This window comes from Platichthys flesus, chromosome 9, assembly GCF_949316205.1.
Source record: "Platichthys flesus chromosome 9, fPlaFle2.1, whole genome shotgun sequence".
In the NCBI taxonomy this organism is placed as follows: Eukaryota; Metazoa; Chordata; class Actinopteri; order Pleuronectiformes; family Pleuronectidae; genus Platichthys; species Platichthys flesus.
The window spans coordinates 7,842,996-7,853,609 of record NC_084953.1 but is presented as its reverse complement, the minus strand read 5'-3'; the positions used below and the strand labels follow the sequence as shown (position 1 = coordinate 7,853,609).

Here is a 10,614-nt window from a genome sequence, read left to right as displayed (position 1 = left end):
ACTCCCTCATGTATAGTGATGACTAAAAACAAGAAGTGATCCCAGCTCCTTCCCAGTGTTAATGACTTTTATATTATAATAACATTTACATTATAATCATCAATATATTGTAATTTCATCCATTTTCAGGTCCAGAGGCAGATAATTATAATTATATTAATTACCTGGAGAGCCCTATTGACAACCCCACAGTGGTTCGATGTAACAAAGAATATTTTATATTAATCTGCAGTTTACTTGATTAGATATATTGTCAGATACTTTTCTATTTTACTCATCAGAAAATATCTGTACTTTCTACTCCACTACTTTTTTTTTTACAATGTTTTGCGTTGAATGCTCATATTGTTGTAAAGTTAAAGTACTTCAGTCATCAATAAAGATAAGATAGGGTAAGATAAGATAAGGTAAGATAAGATAAGATAAGATAGGATAAGATAAGATAAGATAAGATAAGATAAGATAAGGTAATCCTTTATTAGTCTCATAATGGGGAAATTTGCAATATTACAGCAGGAAGAGTCCAAAATATATAAATCAGTGAGTAATAATAAGCAACATGCAATACTTAAGTGTATGGAGATATAAAAGATATAGAGAACTATGAATGGAATAAAAAACAAATAAATACAGTGTCAGACTATAATTACAGTCAATGGATTGCACATGAACCATTGTTTTATAGAGACATAATGAATATTGCAGAGTTAAGAGAGTTAAACCAGAGCTTCAGTCTATGATGAGGCCTGTCGTTCTACTGGGAGCAGAGCTGCTTGTACAGTCTTACTGCGGCAGGAGGGAATGACCTGAGATACCTCTCCTTCAGACAGGGTGAATCAGGGCTTTGATGGTGTCCTGCAGGGGGTGCGACTGGTTGTCCATCACAGGTGACAGCTTCACCATCATCCTCTTCTGTCCCTCCACCTCCAAATAAACAGAGGAGAACTTGGTCATTGATCCAATCCCAGCGGTGAGGTAACGTAGACTCCGCCTGCTGCAGCAGCAGCGCCCATCTGCAGAGTTATTTATTAACTTGACAGAGTGTTATGATTGTATCAAACAGAATATAGCTACTTTTCATGATGTAGTAGTTGCATTCTGGAATAGTCTTAATTTAAGTATATTCAAATGCAAGTACTTACATCAACTCATGTAGAAAAGTTAATGTGGTGCTTTTACTTTACTTCAATATATTTTTCTCTATTTATTTTTACTTTTCACCGCAGTAAAATGCATTGTATTCTGCATTAAGAGATTTTTAACACCATGTGAGTCCAGCATGAACTTCAATAAAGAAGCTATTAAATCAAAGGTCCCTCCACAAGACAGCGGCTCTGGGTGAGGTAACCATACAGGATCTTTAGCCACTTGTCATTTAAAATTTAGTTGAGATTAGAATCGAGTTCTTAATCTCCACAAACACATTCTCAAAGAAACAACTGCTCTCAGACCAGCCGCCCACTGGGGCTTTTGGGAAACGATCACTCTTTGCCCAGTTGATAATCCGGCCTTGCTCAGAGCTAATAGGTCCCACGGTGTAATGTCAGACACCCGGATGAACACAACGGTTCAGGGCTCTGCAGCAGGCTTCCTCTGAATCTACTGATCTGGCTTTGTTTACTCCCGTTAGTGCAGCAGCAGTGAAAGCCAAAAAAAAAACAAATAAAATATTTTTTGCAGCCAAATTATCATAAAGTTCTCTCGGGATCACAAGCTCCATCCTGGAAACTGCTCAACCCACATATCAGCTCCTCATGTCTGTTTTGGAGGTATTTGGAAAAATACTAACATTTCTTACATCAAGTCGTGGAGAAAAATGACCTTTCAGCTGTGATAGAGATGTTCTGATGATCTGTCTCCTTATGAAGAGATTGATGATGAAGACTGACACAGTTGCAGATCAATAAAAACACCAAAAACAGATGTCAGGATGTTCTCTGTGTGATTAATGAGCCACCACAAATCATACATCTTTTTTCAAATGTTACCCTCTCTTCATTTCAGGCCCAGAAACCATATTCTCAAAGCAGCCCGTGACTCTTCCAAGTGAAACCAGGCTGAAAATGTCAGTGAGTTTTATTCAGCGGTTATCAGGAGCAGGCTGAAGTGCACTGTGGCGTGTTTACAGCGTCCTCTGCGTCCAGCTGGTCTGAGGATTTAAACCTTTAACTACAACCATGGAGCTGAAATCACTGAGGCTGGAGCATCTTCAGATTTTAAATTCAGAGGAAAGGTGGTCTGTTCTGTGAAAAAAATCCACTAAATGACATTTCAACCTCCTATAACCACAAACCTGATCAGTTCTGGATCAATTAAACTTTTATGTTCATGTTTTAACTGATGAGTTAAACTGACTCAACAACCTGGATGTTGGATATTTACCATCATTGACAGGAAACATGGGTGGACTATGTGTTTTGCTCTTTCCTACAAGGTAAATACAGAGTAACCTGGATGTTGCACCATCGTGGATGAGCGTTAAATAAGTAATTCATGATGATACCATGGCAACACCACTATCCCCTTATTGTCTTTATTATTAAAGCACTCAACCAGGCTTGGAGTACTTTCTGCATAGAATGAAAATCAACATGAAAAGGCTTGATTGTTACCTTATTCACGTCTCGTATAATTTTTTCCAGATGTTAGAGAGAGAGAGAGAGAGTGAGAGAGAGAGAGAGAGAGAGAGAGAGAGAGAGAGAGAGAGAGAGAAAAGCACTGTAGTGATGTGTTCACAGGTTGATGGAAAAATGAACACGATTCACAGATTTTCAACCAAAGGACAAAGTCTGTCTTAGGTTCTTCATCTTATGTCGAGCGGGTCCACGTTTAGCTTGAATGTCAGAACTCAGAATAAGTGTGTAAACGTGCACAGATACATTTGTCGTTTTTTTTAGTGAACAATGAACTAAACTGGGCTTCATGAAACATCTAAAAAAACAATATGTACATGTGGGATTCACGAAAACAGTGATATAGTTTAGTGTTGTAAATATAAATTACCTAATTTAAGAATATACCGTAAAACATGTAAGGGAGGGGTTGAATGTAAACATTGGAATACCATAATATAGATACAGTATGAGGCTCTATTGGAGGATTTTCCCCATTAGATGTGGTATGAGTTGGATTCAGCCACAGCACGAGGACCCATCTGTGTCTGCACGCTGAGCTGCCAGAGGTGGTTACGGGCCTGCGTGTCAGAGACCTGAAGGTTCGACATCAGGCCTCAAACTGCCCCCGCCCGGCTGAGGAGTGACTGTGTAGAGGAGCACGAGGGTTGTTTGCATGCGAGGCAGAGATCTGATGCCGCCTGCTGCCTGCCTCCCTGCAGCACATGGAGCAGCTGCATCTCTGTAACAGGCCACTGAGCAGCGGGATCACCGAGCTGCTCCTCTTCGCTCTTCCGCCACATTTGACGCTCCATCCTCAGCCCACACTCTGTATAACACAAATAAGTGATTTATTCAAAATCTGTGGTGACATCAAATCCCGGCCTGTTAATGGGGGGGGGGGGGCTCTCTCTTTCCAAGCATGATGGCGATGTGATTTCCACCAGTTTCACAAGGGAAGTCTGTGAAGCTTGAACAAGGAAGAATAAGTGGTTGAAATAATATTATATAACCAATTAGTAACTCCATGAAAGTTTTACTCTTTTCAAACCTTTATCGGCTGCTTTAACATCATTAAAAATCTGAATTCTACTTCTTCCATCTGCTTTAAAAAAACCATTCATTTATATTGGTGAGGTCATTGTAGTATTCAAACGACGTTATTAGTTTGTGTGTAAGTGTAAATTATTATATCCTGCATGTTACTGACAAACATATCAGAACAACTTTCCAAAGTCATGTAAAGAGGAGTTTCAAGATAAACGTGATTATTGATCTTATCGATGGATTACTCAATATTTCAGAAACAGTATTTCAAGAGTATCTTTCAGTATCTTTCAGTATCAGTTGTATTCAGTGAGTTATTTGATGACATGACCATTGCTATGAAACATGCTCTTATGAATAAAGGCATTGTATGGATACATGTCCCTGTTATATTTTGTAGAGCAGGTTTATTCAGCTCAATGGTATTTTTACAATCGGACCCCCCCCCCCCCCCCCCCCCCCCCCCCGGCCCATCATCAGGGGGATATTTAGATTTGACACATCACAGTGTTTGATAGGATTGTCCTACAGCTCTGTATAAACAGCTTTATTCTGAACATCATCTGATTTAATGTGAGCTCAACAGACAGCGGGATGGTTCCTGCTCATCTGACTGGAGCTTTGCTGTCATTTGGCTCCTGTTCCTCCTCGCGTCATTTCAGATGTGACAAGCTTTTATTACGCTCCACCTCATAAATACGCACCGAGGGGGCCTTTAAAACGGCCCGCAGGACATTTCCACAGATTACATTTCACTGGAGAAGTGGGGAACAGCCTTGCTGGGTCGTAGTGTTGCGGTTTGGCCGTTAGGTGGCGCGGGAGAGGCTTCGCGGTGCGACTGTTATTGGCTGAACGGGATCCCAGTGAGGAGGACTGGCACAGAGGGGGGAGAGCAGGGGAGCACAGCACAAGTCCTCGGGGCGGTTTGAGCTGAAACTATTCCACCGCCAGACTTCCAGCGACATTCCTCCGTGTGTACGGCCACACAGAGCGGAGCCAAGGCGGGTTTACGGTGCGTAATTACGCACGAGCATTCGACGGATCCGCGGTGTCGCCGGCTGTGGACACCGGCGGACAAAGGGAAGAAGGCGAGTGGGCTGGAGTACAACAACTGACTCGAGAGGAGGAGTGCTGCTGGAGGGGGGGGACCAGGGGATCTGGAGTCGGAAGTGATTTCTCTTCTTTCTCCCCGAAATATAACTTGCGCTTCAGGATTTCACATGAGAACATAATCGAGTTTGGAGACGCAGAGGAAACACGGGACGGAGATAGTTCGTGAGTGGAGTCTTTCCTTTGAACCAGCATCCAGAGGAGCATGGGGTAAGTTGTGTGTGTGAAATGCGTCTGGAAGTGATTTGCTCGGGTGACAAAATGCGTGGAAAGTGAACTTTACGCTGACTTGCGGGTTTTTTCTGGGCGTTTGGCGAATCGATCCTTTTAAAACGTTCATTTCTTGTATTTCCTTTTACAGCATTTTGGGGGAAATTGATCAGTTCACATGTGACACTGCGTTTGTTTTTTTTCTGTCCATTTCTCGTGTCACCAAAGACACGAAACCCTCGATTAGTGATGCGTTGACCCAGTTTCACGAGAATCTGATGTTGATTCACACCTGAACCTCAGCTGTGACCCACAGAAGGTCAAATCTCCACAGCTGCTATAAACTGAGCTGCACAGAGACGGTTTGTTTAAAACTGAGCGTGGTGTTTTCATGGTCATGTGATAAAACACACAAACACACACACACTCTCTCTCACTCACTCTCTCGCTCTCTATCTCTCTCTCGCAGAGGTCACTCATGCATCACTCAGTTATTGGTGATTTCCTGTTTTCTTCTCTCTCCTCTGCTGTTTGCATCATAAACACACACAAGAACACGACCACACACACACACACACACGAACACACACACACACACACACACACACACACACACACACACACACAAACACAAAGAGAGGGGGATAGAGAACAGCAAGGAGCTTGGGCCACTTCCAGGCTGATTTCTCTGTAGAGGATTCTGAGTGGTTGTCCCATTGTGCTCAGTCCTGTTACCTGTGTGTGTGTGTGTGTGTGTGTATGTATGTGTGTGTGTGTATGTGTGTGTGTGAGAGAGACTGTGTGTGTTGAATGATGCATGAGGACGATGCTTTCAGCTCAAACACACCTGAACTCTCCTCACATGTCGAGAGTCCTGGCTCTCAGCTCCTCTGGGGTCAGTTCAGTGACATTTAAATGGAGCAGCTTCTCAAATAATTATAAGAGCACAATATGTGAGTGTTGTACTGTTATGCATTTTTAATGGAAGTTCAGTCCCCAATATACAGTTTGCAATCAGGAGATATTGTTTTAATGCAGACCGTAGCTTCTCCAGACCAGTGCAGTGAAGTGATGCTGCACGATGCTCACCTGTTTATCCCAAATTGCTGCAGCAGCTGCATCAGAAGTCAGCAGGTCCACGGTGCTGTGGCCTCCGTAGGCTCTGAACTCCAGCCTCCCCCTCAACTGAAACACAAATCTCACTGTGTGTTCAGAGGTTTCCCCTAAAACCCTCCAGCTCTGTCTTTCAATCCAGCTCCATATTCTAATTGAGGAGAAGTTGAAGATAAACTTTTACAGCGGTGACACCTCACTGCTCTTGAGCACCTGAGCAACAAACTCTCACATTTCGGAGTAAAAATCGATTTGATCTCGGCCACTCAAAAGATTTGCACCCCTTGTGTCGTGTACGTTAGTAAATGTGGATTTGACAAACCCCATTGTATCACATGTAACTCAGTCACTGTGCCATACAGGGAAAACTCCAGGTGCCCTTTCATATGATGTCAGTGGCCCAGCAGCACTTATGTGGACCTGTTGTGCGACATCCGCAGGAGCAGGAACCCTGACCGTCTGACAAGAGGCCTGAGACAAACAACTGCTGTGTTTTGATGTCACATGTTTGATGCCCGTATACCGTCTGCACTCTAGCCGATCATACCGGCATCACGGCATGCGTCACAGAGGCAGCAGAGCACAATCACAGTGTCCAAATAGAAATCAGAACGGAGCTGGATTTAGCTGCAGGGCCACTCACTCTGCACAGTCGGACAGGAACCTGCGCCAGAAGGCAGAGACGCCCTGCCGCTCTGTTCCACTCCCGACTGAAGTGAGCAGCGGCAGGAGAAGAGTCTTGATTAACGGCCCCTTCAAGTCCATTTACAAAATATATGGTCACCGCACAGGTGCATGTACAACTCCTCTAAGAGTGCACGCTGAAAACTAAATTTACTCTTGATATAATGGGAATCCTTAATTTTCCTGTAACAAGCGGCTGACAAATCAAATTGCTGATTCCATTATTTACAGCATTAAGAAGTTTTACCATTTATCCACTTAAAGTAGACACATTATGATCCTGGCGATCCCAGTGCATGCCACACTGGTTTCCAGGTGTGGATTATGAAGATGTGAGGATTGTGACATCACAATACCCCTGAAATATTGTTCTGACTACTGACGGCCCTTTACCACAGACTTCAGGATTGTTTTAACTTTTACATACACAAGAAATCTAAATGACACATAAGAGGAAATAGAAAATCCTTTAAGTTGTTTATTAATCAGAAACCAGACCTGCTTTAGACAACTGGTAAAGTCCACATGGCTGGGTGAACTGGAGTGAGGGAGCCTCGACAGTGTGATGAAGTTTGAAAAGTTTGAAACAAATGTTTTGAGTGATGTTGTGATATTTGTGTCATTCTTTGGTGTTTTCATGTTGAAATGACCCAATCTTAAGTGTATTATGTTTGATAAGTGAAGGCCATCAAAGCATTACTGTGATTCAGTGCACAGGTGATACAAACTGGTTTGTTTTTTACCAGAGCCCGACCTATAATGCAAATGCCAATATTAGGGTGTAGAAAATTTTTTAACGAAAAATCTGACAAAGAAATGTTATTGGGGTTCGATATTTTGTTTTAGTTGAATGATATAAAAGAAAACAAATATAATAAATAGAACTTGAATTAAGAAAATAAACTATCTTTTCTGCATTGTTTATTCTGTAAAGTAAATATTGACACCCACCGGTTAGTCTGTGAAAGGCTCGTGCAGACTGATAAATCGGTCGGGCTCTAGTTTTTGAGAACCTAAGTGAGTGTTAAGTCTTTGTTGTGCAGCGGAGGGTCTCCTGACAACCTCCGCAGGTACATTGTTCCACTTTGTAACTTGAATCCTCTTTCCTCTCGCCCTCTTTCCTCTCGCCCTCTTTCCTCTCGCCCTCTTTCCACTCGCCCTGCTGCAGAGGAGTTGTCTACGAGCTGTAAAATGTACCCGCTACAACGAGAGAGGTACAAACAAAGCCGCCTGGTCGTCTCTGTGTCGTGGCTCTGCGTGGCCGGGATGGGCGATAACTGCAAGCTCAGATTTTGATCTCCTATCGATAAATGCAATTGTGTTTATTCATAATTAAAGAGTTAGTTTCGTGGATGTCGATGTCACTCAGGACACGTGAAACCTACTGAATGTTAATGTTGGAAACCCTGTTAAATTTCAAGCAGGGCAGCTTGTAATGGAAAGTCAAACATTATAACGTGACACCGAGAAAGAGCTTTTGTACATTTTAGTTTAGCTTCTTGAAAAAACACGAATCTGATATCGATAGTTTGGGGATCAATGCGCCCATCCCGACCTCGTCAGTCATTTATTTGCCTCCGAACCAAATCCACCTTCATCACGTCCCCATGATGTTTACCCTCCCTCAGCATCTGTTGAATCTACGGTTCACTGCTCGATCCGAGGGGAGGGTCCATGCTTGTCATGATGTGCAGATGCTGTCGGCATGATCTCTGCTCAGTGTCGTCGTGGCTCGATGTCTCTGTCATCATACGTCGTCCTGTCAGTCGCTGCAGCTCAACTGTGAAACATCTCTGCTTTGTTTAACTGTGCGTCATCTTTTTACATGATCGTGGAACGTCTCATGTCAAACGTCACGCATGTGCCGCAGAGTTTCCACTTTCTGCTGTGAAATGGGTATTTTTTATCCGCTCAGTGTTTGACGCTCAAGTGACGGAGCACCACAACAACGACAAGAGCCGCTGAGCTCTCTTCATTCACGTTTCTGTCTGACTGGTGATTGGTCGACTGAACAAGCTGCTGTCCCACATTGACTAAGAAATACTGGTGAGGAGTACTGGAGAGGACCTGAGGTTTACAAGTGGTGGGATTTCAGAGCTGCACAGTTCATAATTAGAGAGAAATTCTAATATGTTTTGGTAATTTTTAAGCTAAAATATCAAACATTCTCGGATCTTAGCTTCTCGAATGTGAGTTTTTGGCGCTTTTCCTTATCACATGACGTAAACTGGATATTTTTGCGTTGATTAAATACATTTTGTAATTGACTAAATAATCAAAGTAGAGGAAATATGTGCATATAATTAACTGTTTTATTTGTTTTGTTGGGCCTTTTATTTTGTCGAAAAGCTGCCAAATGTCATCAGTGATTTATTTTTGTCCCTTCGATTTAGTTGCGTAAAGACTTTGAGTTGTGACGCGACAAAGTAAACGACGGAGTACAACATAAAACAATAGTCACACAATATCATCATATCGTACAGCTGTTATTAGTTTTAGTAGAATTATAATTGTATAATGTTTCTGTTGCTGGTGTCTGTATCGTGTCATCTAAAATAAATGAATTCCTCACATCGCTGCCATTCAGACGTCACATACAAACTCTTACCCACGATCTGTGATGTTGAAATGGAAGCAGCTGATCCATCGGCCGGTCTCTGTGGAAACCTGCTCAGCATCGAGGAGAAAGTAGCTGCTCGGCGAGTGGAGGAGCTTTCTGATGAGTGTTATGGAGACAGATCAGCAACAGTAAACCCTCGTGTCTGTTTGTGTTCACTTCGTTTCACTGCGTTTTATTGGCATGAAAGTGAATAACTGTGCCACCGGAGGATTGAGCTGACAGACCCCCCCCCCCCCCACACACACACACACACACCACCACCGTCATCTCTCTGTCTGACCTTCACATCCCGAACACAGTAAACACTCTTTGTGCTTAACGTCACCTTCACAAATTGTGAGGGCGCAGTGACTAACCGGTCCGACTCCTGCAAGAGGAGCCGACCTTCAGATAACGGGGAAGTGGAGAGTCGCTCTGTGAGGTGGTCGACGGCTCCTGGTGTCAGAGGACGTCCGACTGACAATAATAACAACTCCGGAGGGTTCCCCCACGTTTTGCAATGCGGTGCATGCAGCGTGTTGGGTTGTGGTTTGTGCCTTGTGACTTGTTGAGCTGCCACACTGCCAGTTAGCGTTTCCCCTCGCCGTGCTATTTTGGTGTGTAGTTGTAGCGTGTCATGTTGCCAGACTGCGGGCAACACACTTTCGCTGGTCCGGGAATGTGGAGGCGAGGCCGCCGGAGGTCAGAGGAAGCAGACGCATAAAGGAGGAACAGTGTCAGATGAACAGAGAGGGGCCGACAAAAAGAAACGCAGAGAGCCCCCCCCCCCCCGCCCCGTCTCTGTAAAGACTGTGACGTCCCTGGAGGCTGAGATTCAGCGTTGTGTTGTGTTAATGCACAGATGGTGAAAAACGATGCTCCGCTGAAGCACTCAGCCGAGGCTCTCATTCACACTGACTTCCACTGCAGTCGGGTGGAGGCAGGAACCAGGACCAGCGCAGGGCCGTGGGTCAGCACTCGTTATTTAACCTGACAGACTGAAGATCAGGCTTTTCTTTGTGTTAATGTTAGAGTCCCTGATGCATCTTTTGAAACGTTGCTCCTTCTCAATGGGAAAGATACTTGAATCATATCATGTGACTTGTTACATAAGACCAATCTCCTCTTTCATCTCCAGTGGAACAATATAACAAAGCCGAGAGGCGGTTTAAAGGGCAGCTACACGCTTGTCTTAAAGGTTCAGTGGGTAGAATTTAGTGACCTCTAGTGGTGAAGTTT

General features: G+C 43.6%; 1 protein-coding gene and 1 long non-coding RNA gene across 2 annotated transcripts in view; one reads left to right on the top strand and one right to left on the bottom strand.

Annotated features, from left to right (window-relative positions):
- Positions 1-2,571: 2,571 nt before the first annotated feature.
- On the bottom strand, positions 2,572-9,511 carry LOC133960523 (uncharacterized). The gene is made up of 3 exons (XR_009921928.1): positions 9,385-9,511; positions 6,069-6,164; positions 2,572-3,441 (listed from the first exon to the last, which is right to left on the bottom strand). It is a non-coding gene; the product is annotated as an uncharacterized LOC133960523 (long non-coding RNA).
- LOC133960522 (homer protein homolog 3-like) overlaps positions 4,370-10,614 on the top strand; it is a 40,454-nt gene continuing 34,209 nt past the window's right edge. Inside the window, exons 1-2 of the mRNA XM_062395191.1 lie at positions 4,370-4,979; positions 7,945-7,990. Of these exons, the coding sequence (XP_062251175.1) occupies positions 7,968-7,990 (23 nt within the window). The 5' untranslated portion in view covers positions 4,370-4,979; positions 7,945-7,967. The remainder of the gene's footprint in view (positions 4,980-7,944; positions 7,991-10,614) is intronic.